Genomic DNA, 21,432 nt, shown 5'->3' on the forward strand with positions numbered 1-21,432 from the left:
AACACAATGTATTAAATAATAAAGACTTATTGGTTTATCAATTTCGACAATTTTTTTTTACAACAAATTTTAGACGAATTATGTATTGGAGACGCTGCAACCTGATTCCCTAAAGCATTGACGATGTCAGACTCTTGTATTGATTCGACAGTTTGCTCATTGTTCTCGAATATGGTTGGAATGGCTGATTCGTATAGACGAGGATGTTTATATGCAATCTTCAACAGCAAAACAAGAATAAAACGTACAGCATTCGGTTACGTGAGCAATGAATTGCAAAAAAATGAATTAAAATGAATTAAAATGAATTAAGGAAACTCTGGAACTTACCTCTGCAATAACTTTCCCGTTCGCATCATGCTTGACGTACTTTCTGAGAATATATTTATCTTCAAAATGTTCCTCACAAACATAATGCGAAGACGTCAGTTTCTTACTAGGAATCGCGGCTTGCCATTTTTTGAGCTGTTCACTATGCGTTGGCACTTTGACCGTGATCACGGTCTTATATACAGGTCTCTCAACTCGATAGAATTTCGGTGGTGGGGGTGACTCCAATATCATTTCTTGTGGTGTCGCTGCTATCGAGGGATGTCGATTTGACACGCAATTTGAAATACGTAACCTGTGTTGTCATTGCGTTAAATAGTTCGTCACAGTGCACGCGTTCTATAATTTGACGTAATGACAAAACCGTGCATTGTACCGAAATGCAAAACAGGCTTTAAAAGCCTGAAAATAAAACGGTCGGTTTTTAAAGTGCCAACGCATACTGAACGGCTCAAAAAATGGCAAGCCGCAATTCCTAGCAAGAAACTGACGTTTTCGCATTATGTTTGTGAGGAACATTTTGAAGAGAAATATATTCTCAGAAAATACGTCAAACATGATGCGAACGGGAAAGTTATTGCAGAGGTATCTATAGAAGAAAGGGAGGTAGCCCCGGCCGGTGGGTAGCCTCGGCCATCACTGAAATTCAAGTATACCGCGTACCTATGGTCATTGTTTAAACATTTTAATATGCCCTTCTGTGTATCTCGACATATGCATTCCATTCACATGTTCGATTTGCTGTACAAATTATTAATCTAATATTTTTTCGTTTGTAAATATCACACCCAGTCCTGTCCTCGTTGTGTCAATGCCACGATCCGAGCACGCAACGTACGTTATCTTTATCCGATGCAATTTAATGTTATTCTTCTTTATATCATAGATCTTCAGTAATTCTGTCGCGCAAGGGTTAGCTTTCTACTTATTTAAAAAATGTGAAGCACTTACTGATTGCGAGGAAACAATTAATTTTTGTAAACGTATGAATGATACATTTGATGCTTTAAATCGTAAAATGCCGAACGAAAATTTGACACCCCAATCTCCGGACTTTAAGGTAATTTGTTTATCCTCGTCGTAGTCCTCGTTCTCGATCCTCGATGTAGTCTCTAATCTTGCTTCGCTTTATTTACTCCTTATATACTCCTTGTGATCTTAAAATAAATAAAATAATCGATAGTTACTGTAAGGTAGCACACGCACATTTCTCAACACTAATCTTTCAAATACTACAAGACTCTCTACAGTGGTTGAACGATTGGCAGTCTAATGTACTCACAGGCAAAATAAGTCGTGACGAATTTTTAACGGTGGAAACAGCTGACGGATTAAGGGTATCGTTAAAATCTACCATGGATATGTGCCATTATCTTATACAAAAATTTGATTTCAAATATTTGTTGACCGGCAAAGTGAACCAAGATAATCTGGAGGTGATTATAATTCATAATTGTAACTTAATTACGTTTATTGGTCAGTGCATAATACGTAGATCTTAAACACTGTTGTATAATTTATGATTATGTAATATGTACTGAAAAATAAAAACACTCTTCTTTATAAATCGACCCCAAGCTATCGATCAAGCCTACTTATTGTTAGAACTTGATCCGTTCACTCGTTATTGAGATCTCAACATCTCGAGTTACTCACAACTCGTCGCGTCGCGTAAAAGAGTCACGGTGCGGTCTTCCTTCGCGTGTATTTGGCGCAAGCACTACTGTGTCTCTTGATTTATAACTTACCTATTGCAGAAATTTTTCGGCACGATCCGTCAGGCAGCAGGATGTAACGATCAACCCACTTGCCCTACATTTTTACAGCTTTATAAATTGCTCTCAGTTTATAGCGTAATTAAACCTCCTAAGTACGGTAATTGTACCATCGTGGAAAAATCAGAGCCAAAGATCATAGTGTCCCTGATTGATCTGAAGGCTTTAAATGGCGAAAAGTCGAAAACAAAAATGGCTAAGTATCGTGATGAAATTCGGCAAAAATTGGACGCAGCTTTAGAACACGAAGAATGGGAGGTCGACGATCTCATCAAATATGATTTTGACCTTTTCCCCACTATAGACTGTATAGTTTATTACGTTACAGGTTTCTGTCTTAATTAAGTTTTTCTTAAGCCAGTCCGTCTTTTGTTAACTTAACGTAGGTAACTGTAGAACATACTAACTGTAAAACATACGTAAGTAACCGTAGAACATACTAACTGTAGAACATACATAGGTGCATGTAACTGTAGAACTGTAGAACGTTATATAATTGTAGAACATACTAACACGTCTTACTCTATTGTAGCAGCTTTGTTTAGCAATCATTCCAGTACAAAGAATTGCTTTTAAACTTTCTATGTGTAAATATAATAAGTCCGAATTAAAATTATTACATCTAAATATAATATGAATTATGAATCTGAATACAATATGATATCGAATTCAATCGCTATTGAAGTGGACTCTTCTTCATCTTCGATTCATTTCTTTTTATTGAGACAATTTGTTTGGTACAAGCTCGCGCACGAGCCTGGTCTCGTGATTTAGATGAGGAAGGAACAAATGTAACGAATCTTTGTTTGGAGAGAGAGATTGTGTATCGTTATTTATTTGAATAAAAGAAACTTTTAAATAGCAGAAATCTTAAATGAATACCAACATTTGTTGCAAGGGTAAGGAAAACTGCCACAAAACCTTACCAGTATTCGTACAATAAAACATATAAATGTTCTGAGTTATAAGAAACATAAATCATATCAAATATAATAAAATAAATAAGAGGATTAATATGAACGGATCCTTTCCTTGATATTCGTAACTTCTCTATTTTTTAATAATTATATATGTGAAAATTGATCCTGTATTGTAATTCGACAATTCTGTGAAAGTGAGACGTATCTTGGTTTATCAAATCTCGTTAAATTACAGTAATAAAGTAGCAACAATTCTAATCTATATCGAGAAAAGGAAATCATTCTAATTTGAACATACAACGCATAAGATATATATGTGAAGAAACAAAGCAAAATTAGTTTAAAGCAAATAAAGCAATAAAAATGCGTGGAATCAGTGTGTCAATTTAATTACTCTTAACTAGATATATTTCTAAAAATAATGTTCTTTAATTTGATAGAATTAATTGCACTATTAACGAGTTAGACAATAAAGAAACGTTAGAACTTGTAAGTTCAACAATTCGTTAGAGATGTTGAATTAATAATCCTGGATTGACACACTAATTCTCGTTTCGAGGACTCCAATATCGCTTGCAATAATTGGTATGAAAACATATAATAAGTTTCGAAAAGTAATGAACGCACGCAAGATTATATATATATAAAAAACACATAAACGGAAGATCGTTCCTCGAATCGTAAGAAATACTTAATGACACAAATAGATAGGAGAAGAAACGCTTAATATAATCAGACTTTGAGGAACACGAATGAATGTTATTATTATAGACAGTGCTCGGGGGGGTGTCAATCGCCCCGGATTTGCGATCGGTCAATGAGGCCTCGTGGTTCGAAGGACCAGAGGGGCAATCCCCTCACAATTTTAATTAGGCGAATAAAGCGCAATAGCAAGCGAAAAGCGACTCACCGTATCGTTGCCCGATGTTCTCGTGGTGGCCTCGTGGTGTCCGGTCCTCCCTGTGGTGATGGAGAGCGGAAAGCGTGCAGCAGGCTAGGATGTGCAGGCACTCACGTGCCGCAGCAGGCAGGCAGGCAAAACGTGCAATACGGTCAAGCAGGCGATATAGCAGGCACATGTGCAAGAGGCAAGCACTCAAGGCCCGGGATCACGGTCACGACTTGTCGAGCTCCGAAAGTGCGAGTTCACTCGATTACTCCGAACAGTGCGAGACCAAGACGGATGTGTTCTCGAGTCCACGTTTGAACAGCGAATCCCCCCACGGTACTTCTCGGCTCGCGCACCTGCGAATAGCGGCCGGAGCGAGTACTCATGGTTCCAAATAATTACGGGCCACCCGTGGGCGGGCAGCACGACTCGGGTGAGTCGCGCGAGTGTTGCTATCTGTCGCGATCCGCCAACGTCTCGCGCGAGTCACGAAATACGATTTTGTACATTAATTGTACGCGCAACTTATCAACTAATATGTACAAATTACTAATGACACGGACATCTAATATATACAGGCGAGCGCCGAACATGCCGCCCACCAAAATACAATGCTTTGTATTTTTTTTGTTTTACTCGGAATCCGCGGCCCGTGGTGTGCCCGTCGGCAAGGGGCATAGCTTCACCAGGGGACGCAAGATCGAGCCGTCCGCCACCCGAACCGTGGCGACACGCGGGACACCATCGCTACCGAGATGTAACGTTTCTACACGGCCGCATTTCCAGCGCAACGGGGACGCGTTATCGTCCTTAATAAGTACCAACGAGCCCACGGTGAGCGGATTGGCGGAGATCCACCACTTGGGACGCTGCTGTAAAGTATGGAGATACTCCTTGTGCCAGCGCTTCCAGAAATCCTGGTGCATCCGCTGTACCAGCTGCCACCGGCCTAAGCGACTCGTCGCCAGCGGAGTCAGGTCGGGCGAAAGGACGGCCACGAGAGGCTCCATAGTCAAGAAATGTCCGGGCGATAGGACTTCCAAATCCAAGAGGTCGGTGCTCAGCGGACAGAGGGGTCGAGAGTTCAGGACGGACTCTATCTGGGTGAGGACCGTCGTGAACTCCTCCAACGAAAGGGTTTGATCCCCTACCACTCGTCGAAGGTAGGTTTTAAACGATTTAACATTCGACTCCCAGAGGCCCCCGAAATGGGGCGCAGAGGGAGGATTGAAGGACCATTGGATCCTTTCTCGCTCCGTCGCGTGGCACATGTGTTGCTCGAGTTCTCGCGCTGCTCCCACAAAATTCGTTCCGCAATCACTGTACAAGAGTGAGCAGCGTCCGCGACGGGATACGAAGCGTCGCAGCGCAGCGAGAAAGGAGTCTGTAGATAATGAAAGAGCGACTTCTAAATGGGTCGCCTTAGTTGTGAAGCAAACGAACAGGCATACATAAGTCTTGAAGGAGGAGGCTCCCCGAGCTCGGCGGGGTACGATCGAGAACGGCCCCGCGAAGTCTACACCGCTGATTGAAAACGCTTTGACTGCATTAACCCGGTCGGCCGGGAGATCGGCCATAGGAGGCTGGAGAGCGCGAGGATTTGCTCGGAAGCACATATAGCAATCGGCTAAGACGCGGCGGATTGCGCGATGAACCCCGATTATCCAGAATTGCTGGGCGAGCAAATACTGAAGCGTGCGTCTCCCCGGGTGCAGATGCGTACGGTGTGTCTGCTCGATGACGAGCTCGGTAAGTCGGTGTTTGCTGGGGAGGAGCACAGGATGCTTGGCCTCAAGCGTCAGCCCCGAGTGGGTGAGCTTGCCGCCCACCCTGAGAACACCCGTTGGGTCAAGAAAGGGGGCGAGTCTAATAAACGGCTTGGGCAGCCTCCTCCCGTTTCGAAATTGATCGATTTCTTCACTGAAGGAAATCGATTGGACGAGTTTAACTACAACTAGTAGCGCCGACTGCGCCTCGAGTTGATCCACGGCCAAGGTCGCGGGCACCGACTTGGCCCCGGATCGACGGGCGAATCTTAGAAGATACGCGATAATCCTACAAATCTTATTCCATGACGAAAACTTATTTAATAGCGAAAGTATAGAATGAGGGAGATCGCAGGCGACGAGGGCTGTGATCCGCTCTTCCTCGCATGGGAGAGTTTCCTCAGAAAGTGTCGGCTCGGTGCGCGATTCGAAGTCCATGAGCCACTCAAGGCCTCTCCACCACAGTGAATTGGCCACGAGTTCGCGAGGGAAAAGCCCACGGGAGCAGTGATCGGCTGGGTTGAGCTCGGTGGCCACGTGACCCCACGCCGAGATCGGGATCTTGTCTTGTATCCGAGCAACGCGGTTGCGGACGAAGGTCTTCCATCGATGCGGGGAAGAGCGGATCCAACACAGGGCCACCCGGGCATCGGACCAGGCGTACTCGGCGTCGATCTCTATGTGTCCCTGCAGGACCTGGCGGACGTACGCGAGCAGATTTGCGAGAAGTAACGCAGCGCAGAGCTCTAAACGTGGAAGGGAAATAGCGCGCAATGGAGCTACCTTAGATTTCGCACAAAGTATCGCGACCCCGGTCTCCGCCGGAGCGACCGTACGCAAGTACACGACAGCCCCATATCCCTGCTCGCTCGCATCGCAAAAACCATGCAATTCGTGCCGAAAGTTCGCGCCCGAGGGAAAGGTACGGGGTATTCGCAGGGGAGCCAACGCGGCAAACTCTGATTTATATCGTTCCCACTGACGGCGAACATCTGATAAGGGTTCGTCGTCCCACTCGAGCTTCAAGGTCCACAACCGTTGGATCAATCGTTTTGCGGTAAAAGTCAACGGCGCCAAGAATCCTAATGGATCAAATATGCTTGCTACCTCCGACAGTATCGTTCGCTTAGTGCATCCTCGCGTCAGAGGGTTTAGCTGAAACCCGAAACTGTCTGACTGCGAGTGCCAACGAAGACCCAGAACCATAAGCGTTTGATCGTCGGCCAACTCGAAGGAAAGCGTCCTCCGACTACAGATTTCCGGATCGAGGCCACCCATCGCGGCGGGGTGGCTACTCGCCCACTTCCGCAACTCAAATCCAGCACTCCGAAAAAGCTCGAGCAATTGATCGCGGAGCGCAACAGCTCTCTCGACGGTGCGGACACTGACGACGACATCGTCCACGTAGAGAAACTCGATCAGCGCCGCGTACACCAACGGGTACTTACTCCGATTGTCGTGAGCCAATTTGAGCAAGCAATAATTCGCCAGAAACGGAGAGGCCGTGGTACCGAACGTGACCGTCGTGAGTATGTAATCGAAGATCGGTTCCGATTCCGAAAAGCGCCAGACGATGCGCTGATAATTGCGATGCTCCGGGTGGATCCAGATCTGCCGAAACATTTGCTTTACGTCCGCGGTAATGGCCACGGGCTCCGCGCGAAAGAGAAGTAGAACCGCGACTATGTCGGGCTGCAATTTCGGGCCACTAAGCAAGGTATCGTTTAAGGATAGCCCGTTCGGGCATTTCGACGAAGCATCGAAAACTACGCGAAGCTTTGTGGTCGCGCTGTCCAGCTTGTAAACCCCGTGATGGGGCAAATAGTACACGCGACCGTCCGCGGGAAAGGGATCGCTTGCCAGTTCCATGTGGCCGCTATCAAAATAGTCCTGCATAAACGCGTTATAGCCCTCTCGAAACTCCCCATTAGACCTGAAACGACGCTCGAGTGCACGCAGTCGATTGACGGCTACCGGTCGCGAATCTACGAACGTAGGGGGGTCCGAGATGAAAGGATATGAGACAACAAAGCGACCCGAATGGTCGCGATAGGTGGTTTGGTCGAATATCTCCCTGCAACGCCGATCCTGTTCGGAGCAAGGGATGGATTCGGGAACAACCTCCAATTTCCAGAACTGCCCCACCGCGGCGTCAATCGACTCGATAGTGGTGGCGAAGGAGTGCACGGGTTGTACGTGAAGTGAAGGAGAGACCGCGCCCATCAAAACCCAGCCGAATGCTGTGTTATAAAGGCGTCCGGTTCTCTGATTTTACCGGTACGCCGACCGTCGCGCAACACGGACACAAAGGATTCCGCCCCCAGCAGGATATCGATGGAGCCGGGCAAATAAAATTCTGCGGATCTGCGAGGGGCAGCCCTCGCAGGTGATCCCACGGTTTGGAATCGACACGGCTACCGGGCAACGGCGAGGTGATGCGAGGAAGCACGGTGGCTTCCACCGGAAATCGAATGTCGGTCTCATTTCGCACCCGGAATACGAATGAGGTGAGGCCCCTCGTAGTGGCGGCCCTCGTCTCGCCAACGCCCATCACCGTCGCACGATGCCTTGCCCGAGCAAAGCCGCCCCGTTGAAGGCAACTTTCCGTGACGAAATTCGCCTGACTCGCGCTATAGAGCAATATACGAACCGGGAAGGCGCTGCCGTGAGCGTCGAGCGCCTCCGCACGAACCGTCGAGAGCAGGACTACGCGATTCGAAATGCTCGCCATGGAGACGATCGGTTTATCGCCCGTATCCGCCGGAGCCGCGGGGCTCTCCACGACTGGAGTGACCGCCGCGGCGGCCTCGAGCGATGGGACGCCGGCCTGCCCGAAGTGCAGGAGCGAGTGATGCTTCGCCTGACAATGCCGGCAGGTAAACGGGCTAGAGCAATTCCTCAAGTTATGTCCCACGCGGAGGCAGTTTAGACAGAGTCCCGATTCGCGAGCGAAATTGTGCCGCTCCCGGACCGAGAACTGCAGGAAAACGGGGCACTTAGCCAGCAAATGCTGCTCCGTACATTTAGGGCACGCGGCGTTTTGGACGACGAGCGAAGTGGTCGACGCGGCCTTCTTTTTACTCGGCTGTGCCGAAGAGCTCGACGCCGACGCGAGAACCGTGCAGTATCCCGCTAGAAATCTCGTTAATTGATCATACCGCGGCGATTCCACGGTCATGTGGGCCGCTTCGAACTTCTCCCGGAGCGTGGGAGTGAGCTTTTCGAGTAAATGATTAAGCAGCATAAAGTCCCACCCGTCGACCGGATAATCCAGCATACTCAGGGCGCGCGTGTTCTCGGTGAACACGTCCAGTAACGCGCGGAGGGATTCGGCGGAATCCGCAACCAACGGTTTGGCGTGTACGAACGAACGCCAGTACTGCGTCGCTAATTTGCGCTTATTCTGGTAGCGCTCCCGAAGCGCATCATACGCGATCTCGTAATTTTCCGCGGTCAATGGCAGGTTTCTCACCACGCCGAGAGCCTCCCCCGATAGCGAGGCCAACAAGTATTGATATTTCTCGATCGCGGACACACTGCGATTTTCGTGGATCGCCTGGTTATACAGCGCGATAAACGACGGCCATTTGTCAAGATCACCGTTGAATTGAGGAAGGGCGATCTTCGGTAATTTAATCGCGGAGTGATGCGCCGGCGGCGCGCCCTGCGCGGATTCGTCGGTCTCCCGCGCGGGAACGAAGCTTTCGTAACGCCCTATTACCGCAAACCGCATTGTGTCAAAGTCATTACGTATCACGTCTTCTTGGGCGAATTCTTCATCCGTAGCGTCTTGGATTATTTGGAGGTGGGCCTCCTCAAAATCCTGAACTAATTGCGCTACCGCCGGATACCGAACAAGGAAGGTTGGCCTCATGGCCACGTTGTCTACCGCAAGCATCGAATATTGATGCACTTCCTGCATGCGCCGAATGCACAGCTCGCGGCGCCGCGCGCTGCTGCCTCGAGTCATCTCGAAATCGGAGTACAAGATGTACTTGTCTCAAATTGAGGGTCGTTCGTGAACGCGCGACGCAATCCGTGTTATGCTCGTCAGCCGGTAGCGAAATATGTACACAACGATACACAACGCACGAACGAAGTAACGAGTTCGAAAGTCGAGAGAATTCAGGTGGCAGCCAGCACAACAAACGCAAGAAGTATGTCTCGCTCCGGAATGCGAAGACCAAACAAGCAATACAATGAGCGAAAGCCGCGCCGCTCGCCAAGGTCGAGGGGGGGCGGACGACTCGAGCTCGAAAACAAAGATTGATGGCGATGAAAGGGTCACGAATAGTCGATCGCCCTTCGCAATTAATTTTCCAAATGCAAAATCCGCAACGATTATGCTGCGATTAGCTCGAGAGATCGGAGTAATGGCGTGCGCGCGAGAACAACGAATACGCGGATATATTCACCGCGACGCGCCGATGCGACGCGCGGACAAGATATACCACGCGAAAGGCACACACCGATTATCCGATTTCAATGTCCCAATGGACCGCGAGATCAATGTTCGATTAATGAACCAAACGAGATGGTCGAGTAATAGCACGCGCGCAAGCAATTACCCTTACGCGGATATCTTTGTCGCAACGTGCCGAGTGCGACGAAGGACGAGAGATATCACGCAGGGCAAGGGGGCACGCGCCGATCACACGATGCAAGAGTTCGAATAATGGCCCGCACGCAAGCGAGACCACAATAACGCACGCCGATTAGTCGAATGCAATGACGAATGCTTATGCGGAGTTCCGAATGCATCGCGCGAAAGGTCGGCGGAAGCTTCTAGACGCGAGAAAGAAAAATCCGGCTCGAAGGACCAATGCTCGGGGGGGTGTCAATCGCCCCGGATTTGCGATCGGTCAATGAGGCCTCGTGGTTCGAAGGACCAGAGGGGCAATCCCCTCACAATTTTAATTAGGCGAATAAAGCGCAATAGCAAGCGAAAAGCGACTCATCGTATCGTTGCCCGATGTTCTCGTGGTGGCCTCGTGGCGTCCGGTCCTCCCTGTGGTGATGGAGAGCGGAAAGCGTGCAGCAGGCTAGGATGTGCAGGCACTCACGTGCCGCAGCAGGCAGGCAGGCAAAACGTGCAATACGGTCAAGCAGGCAATATAGCAGGCACATGTGCAAGAGGCAAGCACTCAAGGCCCGGGATCACGGTCACGACTTGTCGAGCTCCGAAAGTGCGAGTTCACTCGATTACTCCGAACAGTGCGAGAGCAAGACGGATGTGTTCTCGAGTCCACGTTTGAACAGCGAATCCCCCCACGGTACTCCTCGGCTCGCGCACCTGCGAATAGCGGCCGGAGCGAGTACTCATGGTTCCAAATAATTACGGGCCACCCGTGGGCGGGCAGCACGAGTCGGGTGAGTCGCGCGAGTGTTGCTATCTGTCGCGATCCGCCAACGTCTCGCGCGAGTCACGAAATACGATTTTGTACATTAATTGTACGCGCAACTTATCAACTAATATGTACAACAATTACTAATGACACGGACATCTAATATATACAGGCGAGCGCCGAACAGACAGGTATTCAGACATTACTACCAATTCACAGAATACTCGCGGTTAAAGAATATCTCAATAGAATGTATCGAAACGCAAACGAAAGTTCATGTATATTATCGCAATGCACGGTAGTCGGATTTAATTGTAAATCGACGCTTGTACGAAAGTACTTAAATGTTATATACTACACAATATCTGAAAGTATTGGTTTATCACACTGTCTTATACGCACGCAAGTTAAAGAATTATTTACATGTTTTACTTTGTAAGAAGAATTTGGTTGCAACCGACAAATATTTACAAAAGTTAAATGAACTCATATATTACGTGACTCGAGACAAATTGTGCACAACTCTTCGATCATCGAGGAAGTTTTCCTCTCAGCTTGCCCTCTCGATATGTCGGCAAGCTGAAATTCGTAACCGCTCGAGCAATAAAGATCCCTTGCGGATCCCTTGTGTGACGCTAGACGAGAGTCTAACGTCCGTACTCGTGAATGTGAGAAAACGGTTACCTTTGAATTGAAGTTCTCGTCATATGAGAGGTACTGAAAATTACAAATGGCCTTACAGACCAAGCCATAATCAGATATTTCCTCGGTTTTTGGCTGGCTTCTCGTATTCCTCCTGAAAAGGCCTTCTCGAATGTTTCCAATATGGCTGCCTTTCCTCGGAATCGTTGCAGGAATTTCCAACAGGGCTCGTGTCCTTTATTTCGACGAACGTCGCAACGTGTGTGTGCCGCGAGACATCCGAAAGACGAATGCTCGCTCGCCCGGGTTGCGCGCCCCTCCCAACATGCTCACGCAAGCGCGCAAACGCCCTCGCGCCGGGCCGCCTGGGACGCAACGCGGTCGGCGCCTATTGCGCGCATTTTCACCGTCCTACGCATACAGCGCGGCCTGACCTACCGCAATATGAAATATATAGGTGGCTGCACCTACACAATCTCTCTCTCTCTCTATTTGCTCAACTTCAAACACAATTTAAAGCAATTAAGCAATTGGGACAAGTTAAGCATACATGTACATAATATAACAACATGTATGCTTAAGTTTGCTTGTAAAGCCCCTTGCACAATAGGTGATAGCGATAGCAATAGCGATAGCGACAGCGACAAAATTGCTGACAAAGCTTTGTCGGCAACTTTGTCGCTGTCGCCTATTGTGCAAGCGGCTTAAATTTCTTCGCTTTTTGGTATACATGTTTTGCGTTTGTCAACATACTAACCCGATTATATTGCACATACTTTCAGGATATTTATGCAACCAGGTCCTAAAAAAATATGGTGCATGCAAAATTTGTCAAAAAGCTGTGGGGTCAAATTCTGCCTGCGCATCTTCTGTTTCTAAACTCATTACTATGAAATTCCGTGGTGGGTTGATCCATCCCAATTTAAAATTTTTTGATCTTATACGGCATGTTGAAGCATGTTTCGCAAAGCATGCCTCATGCTTAGATGTTTTCGATTTAACTCTCGAAGACATATTAGCAACATACAACTTTGCTTTCCCATGTAAAGAACACGGTTGTGATATTTTGTCCTACGCGATTGTATATTACATCCGTTTGAGAATGAGGCAAAATGCATTCCAGGAAAACATAAAAAAAAAAAAATTGTAAAAAAAATTGTCAAATTAATAAACCAATAAGGGCCGGTTGTTCCAACTTGTTGGTCAGCTAACTAATAGTTAAATCATATGTCCATCTTTGTCTAATGTAATGGATAAACAAAGACATATATATGATTTAACTATTAGGTAGTTTACCAACAGGTTGGAACAACCGGCCCTAAGTCTTATTAATTATTTAATACATTGTGTTGTGCTGTTTTCGGTTATTTGTACCTTCCCTTTTTCCACGATCGACACGTGGAATTTTAAGGTATAGGCAGTAGTTTCTATAAAATTTGTCTTGGTCTGCACGAAATTATTTTTGTATGCAAAATGCGATAAAAATATATTTACAATATATTTTTATCGCATTTACAATATATATTATTAAATTTTAAATTATATAAATACATATATACAATTTCTACAATATAATTGCGATATATATATAATATATATGTATATGTATATCATAATTATATTATAAAAATTGTATATATGTATTTATACAATTTAAAATTATATATATTGTGACGTTGCGGCTCGCCGCACCGTCGCGGCGCCCCGCCGCCGTCACAAGGCGCGGAATTTCGCGCCCAGGGACGGACCAGGGAGGCAACGACGAGATCTCCAGGGGTCGTATTTAATCGCGTTTCCGCATTTTGATTATTTTCTTTTGTTTTTTTTATGCAATGTAATACGCGCGGCACCTCACCCACACCACGGCAAACCTTTGAGGGAGTATTTGGCGAAGGAAATCAAGGACGATCGATAACCAAGGAGGGGTGGCAAACGCGGAAGCAGCAGAGATCGCGAGCTGGCGAGAGCAACGCGGCAGGTGGGCGGCACGTACGGCAGTGACGGGCGAGGCCGCCGATAGCGGGGCCCCAGGCGCTAGGCGCCTGGGTAAAACACCCGGCTTCAGCAAATGATCTCCACAAAACATCGACCTACGGGGTGACTGATCACCGCCCCAGGGTCAAACCGGAGGCACACCGGCGAGAACCGAGTTCCGTCCGCTGCTAAGGACAGAATTGAGGAGTCGTACGCCGCCGAGGGACCGTTGCACGCCCCCGAAGGATCTCGTATCGACAGCCCTGCGCCGGGACACCGCGGGCTTGCAAGCTCGCGCCCGATTGGCTCGCGCGCCCCTCAGGAAGGGGTACCGTATCGATTCCGCAATCGAGCGGGTCTAGCGTTTTCACTCTCTGGTCGTCCGTCGGCGAGATACTAAGTTTTGCTGAGATACGCGATAGCCACCCCGAGTCGGGTATTCCGAATTATATCTGGCGGATCGAGGATCGTTGGTGGACGGTGACGGCGAGGAGCCCAGGAGGAGGTGTATCACCGGTGAGGTTGCCCGTAAATCGCGTTATGTAAAGCCACGACACCGCCCTCCGGTGCACGCTCTCGCTCGGGATAACGTATGTTAAGATCGAGTGTAATTTCGCGATCGATAACGAGAGCGAAGGGCCTCGGGATGGTATCGTGGCCGCGGAACCGTGGTACCAGCGCTATGGCGAATCCCTGGAGATCGCGATAGGCGTTAGTGAGTTCGATATCGCGAGTATATTGCGTTGTCCTCGCGACCTCGGTGTACGGCCGCATACGGGCCGGTACTTCGTAAATTGCGTTACCGTTTCTTCGCGTCGGGAAATTCTTGTGTTCGAGCGTCGGTGTTGGCGTATCAATTTGTGTTCGGATCTCGTTATTACGGGTTGATAATTGTGCTCTCGCGTTGAGAAACTTTGCGTCCGGTATTACTTGCGTTGCGTCCTATACTCGCGTTAAGAAATTACCGGCGTTCACACGTTTCGTGCGTTTAGATGTTACTTGCGTAGTTCTTCCTGACGTTCCGTGGTTATTAGCGATATCGCGACTTGCTTGGTTAAATGACTCGGCGCCTCCCCGTTGCGCCCGAGCAGAATCACTCGCGTTAGGTTAAGATATTATTGCGACAGAGTTTTCGTACGGTTCCGGACGTGGTTTTCACGCAATCCAAGCGTGACATACCCTTATTTCGCGACATTTTGCGTTGAACCTCACTCTCATTAGGACATTAAGTGTAGTATTCTTGCGTATTATAAATTTCGACTCGAATTATTAATTGTTCAGCGTGTTTATTAGAGACTCAATTTCTTGATTTATTTATGGAATTTATCTTGTGTTTGATCGAAGCCGGATGGATAAACGTTGTTATTTTCTCGACAACCCGTACTCAATAAATGTTATTTTCTTTGTTATCTGACTGAGTATGAAATTAACGTGTCACCCCGTCGAAAATCGCGCTGCCCTTCATTAACCCCGCCCGTGATTAGGTCAAGCTAGCCGATTCCACGCACCTCCACACTTCGTTTTGCGTCTCGTTTAGGTTTTCGCGATTTCGTGGACGCGAATGTACGCGTCTGGCGCCCAACATTCGGAACATTTCGTGGAGTATCGGAGGTGCGAGGAAATCACTGGAGAGGCCAACCATCCCGCTCTCCTAAGTCCTTTTGATCCGGCACACGTCCCGGAGCGGTCCGGGAGTGCAAAAAGTCGTAACAATATATATATATATATATATGTAGGTCCGGAAGTATGTTCCGGGACTTTTATTTTTTTACATCGGTATATTCCAGGACATTTGGCAGTTTCCAGGACTGTCCTGGAAAAAATTCATGTCCTACGGCACGTTTCGGGACAATTTTTTGAATCTGATTACATATATATGCGTTATATTCCAGGACTGTACATTTCAAAAAACGTAAACAGTCCCGGAACATACCTCTAGACCTACATATATATATATATATATATATATATATATAATTTATTTATTTATTGTAAATGTATTATGAAAATTGTGGATTCTTAGATTACAATATAATACGTATGCGCTATGCGCTACTATTGCTCTCTCGCTCGCACAGAACATCCCTCGATTGCAGCGACCTCATACTTTTCGGCTTCGCCAAGCGAACCATCCCCACCGTACGAGTTGAGAGACCTGTATGTAAGACCGTGGTGTATATATATAAATAAATTAAGATAAAGAGAGATAAGTAAAAATTTTATTTATTTCTTCTCCCTTGTCCAGGCATCCTGAAACAAAATATTGCTTAAAAAACGCTTCTCAACGCGCCCATACACAACATGTTACGATGACATGTCATTTAATTTATTTGTTAAGTCTATCCACGTGTTGGAGCAAACGTTGAGTGCGTGTATCGGACCTCGCCGCATATACACGAAGCATAAATAACATAAACACCACAACAAAAAACAATATGTATTGCAAAACAGCCATTGTATTAGATCATAGAACATATGATAGTCAACTTAACCAACTCCAATCTAAGCTCAGCATCGATAGGATATCTTTATTATATGTATGATTTGTTATCATAAAATTAATTCAGGTATCACCAATTCAACAAGTGTAATAAGGTAAACTTGCCAGAGATATGCATATTAGTGCCCATCAGAACACACCATTGCAATGTCTCAAGATCTTAATTTAAGTATACGTTATATATCCAAGTTAGTTTCTAGAAAAGAAGAATATAAATAAATATAAATTTGTATTTATATGTCAAAAAGTATGTATTTTATGCTAATCTTAATAACTAGTAGTGAGTTAGCCAGAAGCAACCAGATAAATAGTGACCAGTCAGTAAAATCTGGGTTTCAAGAGACATAGTAGTGTCGCAAGTACACGCAAGTACACGCGGAGCGAGACCGACCGTGACTCTTTTACGCGACGCGACGGGTTGCGAGTACTCAAGATGTTGAGATCTCGATAACGAGTGAATGGATCAAGTTCTAAGTAGGCTTGATCGATAGCTTGGGGTCCAATTAGGGGGGGGGGGTTTCTCTTATAATATTCCGCTACGTGCCCTACGAGCGGAGATATTGCGACGCAAAGTCCAAATGTGAAAATTTATTTTTAAGATACGAATACTTCTACGTCGACCGTCTCTCATCTCAATATTATTATGATTATCAGAGAAACGTCACTTTCACTTTTTCGACACTGGCGGCTAGCGGCGTTAGTATCGCAGTGCAGTGCAGTGCAGACAGTGCGTTCGTTTAGCGCGCTGTCAGTCAGTTCATCAGTTAACCTATTCATCAGTTAACCTATCTCGAGAGCACTCGAGAGACACGGTAAGTACGAAGTACGCGCGGAGCAAGACCGACCGTGACTCTTTACGCGACGCGACAATTAATTACTGTTATACTTATTTAATTTACTGTTTATTACTACGTTTACGTGAGTGTTTATACATACAGGTTAATAACCTATTATATTATTTTTTATATTGACGGCAGGGAGCTGATACTGAGATCAAGGAGCCTGTTCACACGAGGCGTTTCTGCCGCGCGATTGCGGCCGCGCGTTAATAACGTTTGCACGAGCCGCACGCGCATACGCGAAATGGCAGTAACACCGTATAATCGTGCCGGCGATATACTGAATTTGAATTGCTTCGTGCTCTTATCTGGAGATTTCGTATCCCTACATCGTGTTACCACCGCTGCCGGAAAAGAAGGTTCTCTACGCTTGGCAGAAAGTGACGACTGACACGTTCGATCCCGACTTCGTTGATCGCAGAAGAGCTGGACTCGAGGTACGTTTCCGATTTGCAATTATAACAATATCGTGCGATGAATGTTGTACCCAATTATAACCTCAAATGAAGTTGTGCACGTTGCTAGTAACGCTGTCTGTAAAAATTTGCGTGAAAGATATATATATCTTGATATATAATCATATTAACATATTATTTTTAGACGTAGCTGTTGATGAAAGAGAATTAGATGGTGACTTAATTTTGGGAGATATAGGTCAAGGATTGCCATTTAAAACTGGTACGTTTGATGGGGCTGTCAGTATTTCTGCGCTTCAGTGGTTGTGCTATGCAAGCAAAACTTTGCACAATCCTACAAAACGTTTATATCGTTTCTTCTCAACGTTGTATGCATGCCTGTCAAGAAGCGCAAGAGCAGTGTTACAATTCTATCCAGAGAACGGTGAACAGGTTGAATTAATCACGGCACAAGTTACAAAAGCTGGCTTTTATGGCGGTGTGGTTGTCGATTTTCCGAATAGTGCAAAAGCAAAGAAAATGGTCTTGGTTTTAATGACCGGAGGAGTTGCTCCGCTTCCAAAGGCACTAGGCGTAGAGAACGAAGATAGACAAACCGTCGCTAATTCAAGAAGGTTTGATCCTCTCGTTGTCCGTTATATCTATTATTTTGTAATTTGCAATTATTTTAAATATTTCTCTATTTTACCTTCCAAAAATTGTGATAATTTTTTTGTATATAGGGAATACATAAAGAAAGCAAAGGGTAAATCATTGAAGAAAAGTAGAGACTGGATTTTAGAGAAGAAAAAAAGGCGGCGCCGGCAAGGAAAAGAAGTTAGAGATGACTCCAAATATACTGGACGAAAGAGACCCGGGAGATTCTAATTGTAAGATATACTTCGTTAATATAAAAAACACTATTTTAATAATTTTTTTATAATTTATAATGTTAATTATAAATAAAAAAATTGATAAAATTGATCTAATTAATTTTTGTCTGTTTCTATATAATCAATCTACTACTTAAAAATAATATATGCATAAAATATTTTCTTTAGTAACGAAAAATATATACCTGAAAAATTTTTTGTTAAAGAATATCAAACATGAAATTTAATAATCGTGACTGTGCATAAATGTTTGTGTAAAAGGGAATATTTTCCTTTAAAAAGGATATTAGGAGTCCTTTATAATGTTAATATTACGGTAATAATAGACAATATTAATAAGAGATTAAAGAATGAGTTCAATATTTTATATTTTATTCTTTACGTAAACATAAATTGTGAAATACTCTGTTGTACTCCAGTAGGTAATACTTTTTCTAATTCTTCATGATCCAACCACTGGTATTTTACGTTATTGTTGATATCTCCATCCATATGTTTGGCTAAGAAATAAAATATTTTAGCACCATAACTTCCTTGCTCGCAAAGCTTCTTAGGATATTTGTATTTGTAGAATCCGATAGGTGCATTTCCATAAAACTTCACTTTTATTGTTGCACCACATGTATTTTGTAATACTCTCTCCGCAGTCTGTAAAAGAATTTATAAAGAATATTTTCAAATCATTTTTTTGTCCCCATTAAGATATTCACATGCAAAATTAATTGTAGAAAGATGGGTATGTCTATATGAAATTTGTATACGAATTACCTAGATATTTACTATATCTTGTAACGATGCACCCCCAAACATGCATCGTTCCGGCAAGAACACCACGCCGAGACCACCCCGCCGACCACCCGCGGGGTGAAGAACGGGCACGATGTGCCCAGCGTATTTTTTAATCATCTCATACGTTAGGAAGTCCGCGAATGGACTTAAACGCGGCAACCGCTTCACTGCGCCGAGCGGTGCCGAAGGCGGCCGAAGACCGCCGAACGCGATCACGGCGTCGGGGCGCCGCGATCCCCGATCGTTCCGCCGCACCGGCCCGGCGCTCGCGATCGCCGTCGTTACCCCCACCACGCCGCGACGCCGCCGCGACGTCGCCGCGACGCGTATAAAAGCCCGGCGTCGCTGGCACAGAGCGCGATTCCCGATCATCCGTCTTCCAGACAACACCGATCCTGAATTCCCGCACGAAAGCTAATCCGAACGTAAGGTAGAGCGCCTCCGGCATTCTCTGTCTTCACCGAGTGTGTCTCGGCGAAGGACCAGCTTCTCATCTTCCAAGTCATCCGAAGCCTGCCCGGACAAGACGGTAGAGCGCCTCTGGCATTCTCTGCCCTCGCCGAGTGTGTCTCGGCCGACGACCCGCTTCCGCCGCGTTATCCACGCTTCGCGATCCATATCGCCGCCGCGCTTCGCGCCATTTTTCCGCGCTCCGGGCCGCGCCGGCCGGGAAACCGGCGCCGCCCGTGCCGACACCTGCCGTCACGCGATTCGGTCCGCGCGAATACCAAAAGCAGCGGCTCCGCCCCGCACATACCGCGAGTTACCCCGCGCCGCCCGCGACCGAACCAACGTCGCCTCGCACGCATCGACCTATTGTAAATGCCGCAAGCGTAGATTGTAAATTGTCATAGAATAAATTCAACTATTTTCTTGTAACCGAGACGCGCCTTCATTTCGCTAACCTCGCCCTCCGTCTGCTCCTCCGCACCTCCTTCGAACCCCGGCCAACCGCGAGCTCGATCCGCGCTTCGAAGACAGGTTGTTTTAATCTTTATAATAAAATCCATGTTTTTGTAGCTCTCGTATAATAGAAATTTAAGTACAGATGTGTGAACGTGCTATAGAACTTCTTGTGCTACCTGAAGATCAGAGCTGCTTGCTTTTGGATATCGGTTGTGGGTCAGGGCTCAGTGGCAGTGTATTGGAAGATCAGGGACACGTATGGATAGGTGTGGACATCTCTTCAGCTATGCTTGGTATTTTGATTATGGTGCGATACAGTTATATTTTAAGAATATTTATATATTTATATATTTTTAAGAATATATATATATGTATATCTTGATATATAATCATATTAACACATTATTTTTAGACGTAGTTGTTGATAAAGAATTAGATGGTGACTTAATTTTGGGAGATATAGGTCAAGGATTGCCATTTAAAGCTGGTACGTTTGATGGGGCTGTCAGTACTTCTGCGCTTCAGTGGTTGTGCTATGCAAGCAAAACTTCGCACAATCCTACAAAACGTTTATATCGTTTCTTCTCAACGTTGTATGCATGCCTGTCAAGAGCAGTGTTACAATTCTATCCAGAGAACGGTGAACAGGTTGAATTAATCACGGCACAAGCCACAAAAGCTGGCTTTTATGGCGGTGTGGTTATCGATTTTCTGAATAGCGCAAAAGCAAAGAAAATGTTCTTAGTTTTAATGACCGGAGGAGCTGCTCCGCTTCCAAAGGCACTAGGCGTAGAGAACGAAGATAGACAAACCGTCGCTAATTCAAGAAGGTTTGATCCTCTCGTTGTCCGTTATTTTATTATTTTGTATTTGCAATTATTTTAAATATTTCTCTAATTATAATGTTAATATTACGGTAATAATAGACAATATTAATAATAAGAGATCAAAGAATGAGTTCAATATTTTATATTATTATTATTATTCTTTACGTAAACATAAATTGTGAAATACTCTGTTGTACTCCAGTCGGAAATATTTTTTCTAATTTTTCATGATCCAACCACTGGTATTTTACGTTATTGTTGATATCTCCATCCATATGTTTGGCTAAGAAATAAAATATTTTAGCACCATAACTTCCTTGCTCACAAAGCTTCTTAGGATATTTGTATTTGTAGAATCCGATAGGTGCATTTCCATAAAACTTTACTTTTATTGTTGCACCACATGTATCTTGTAATACTCTCTCCGCAGTCTGTAAAAGAATTGATAAAAAACATTTTCAAATCATTTTTTTGTCCCCATTAAGATATTCACATGCAAAATTAGTTGTAGAGAGAAGTTGTAATATATTTATTCGGCTAAAATTGTTATTTTAATTCTTACTCGTTTCTTTATGTTTGAAATGTATATTTATGCAATATATATAAAACTTTGTTTATTTTTTAGGGCAGTAGAACAAATAT

The 21,432-nt window shown here is 45.4% G+C and overlaps 3 protein-coding genes across 4 annotated transcripts; 1 reads left to right on the forward strand and 2 right to left on the reverse strand.

Moving 5' to 3' along the window:
- Positions 1-4,546: 4,546 nt before the first annotated feature.
- On the reverse strand, positions 4,547-7,903 carry LOC139824994 (uncharacterized). The gene has a single exon (XM_071797542.1). It carries the CDS (start codon positions 7,901-7,903, stop codon positions 4,547-4,549), a length of 3,357 nt encoding a protein of 1,118 aa, XP_071653643.1.
- Positions 7,904-7,925: 22 nt separating this feature from the next.
- On the reverse strand, positions 7,926-9,602 carry LOC139824995 (uncharacterized). The gene has a single exon (XM_071797543.1). It carries the CDS (start codon positions 9,600-9,602, stop codon positions 7,926-7,928), a length of 1,677 nt encoding a protein of 558 aa, XP_071653644.1.
- Positions 9,603-16,657: 7,055 nt separating this feature from the next.
- LOC139824993 (18S rRNA (guanine-N(7))-methyltransferase-like) lies at positions 16,658-20,969 on the forward strand. 2 transcript variants are annotated; one of them, XM_071797541.1, is made up of 5 exons: positions 16,658-16,953; positions 17,119-17,417; positions 18,119-18,265; positions 20,078-20,256; positions 20,376-20,969. In XM_071797541.1, the coding sequence occupies exons 4-5, from the start codon at positions 20,106-20,108 to the stop codon at positions 20,846-20,848; spliced, it is 624 nt and encodes a 207-aa protein (XP_071653642.1). In that variant the 5' UTR covers positions 16,658-16,953; positions 17,119-17,417; positions 18,119-18,265; positions 20,078-20,105; the 3' UTR covers positions 20,849-20,969. The 2 variants fall into 2 exon arrangements, 1 of the variants encoding a protein (XP_071653642.1); XR_011735403.1 differs by lacking the exons at positions 16,658-16,953; positions 18,119-18,265; positions 20,078-20,256; positions 20,376-20,969 and adding exons at positions 16,954-17,079; positions 17,581-17,716.
- Positions 20,970-21,432: the final 463 nt, after the last annotated feature.

Source organism: Temnothorax longispinosus, unplaced genomic scaffold (assembly GCF_030848805.1).
Source record: "Temnothorax longispinosus isolate EJ_2023e unplaced genomic scaffold, Tlon_JGU_v1 HiC_scaffold_75, whole genome shotgun sequence".
NCBI classification, from domain to species: Eukaryota; Metazoa; Arthropoda; class Insecta; order Hymenoptera; family Formicidae; genus Temnothorax; species Temnothorax longispinosus.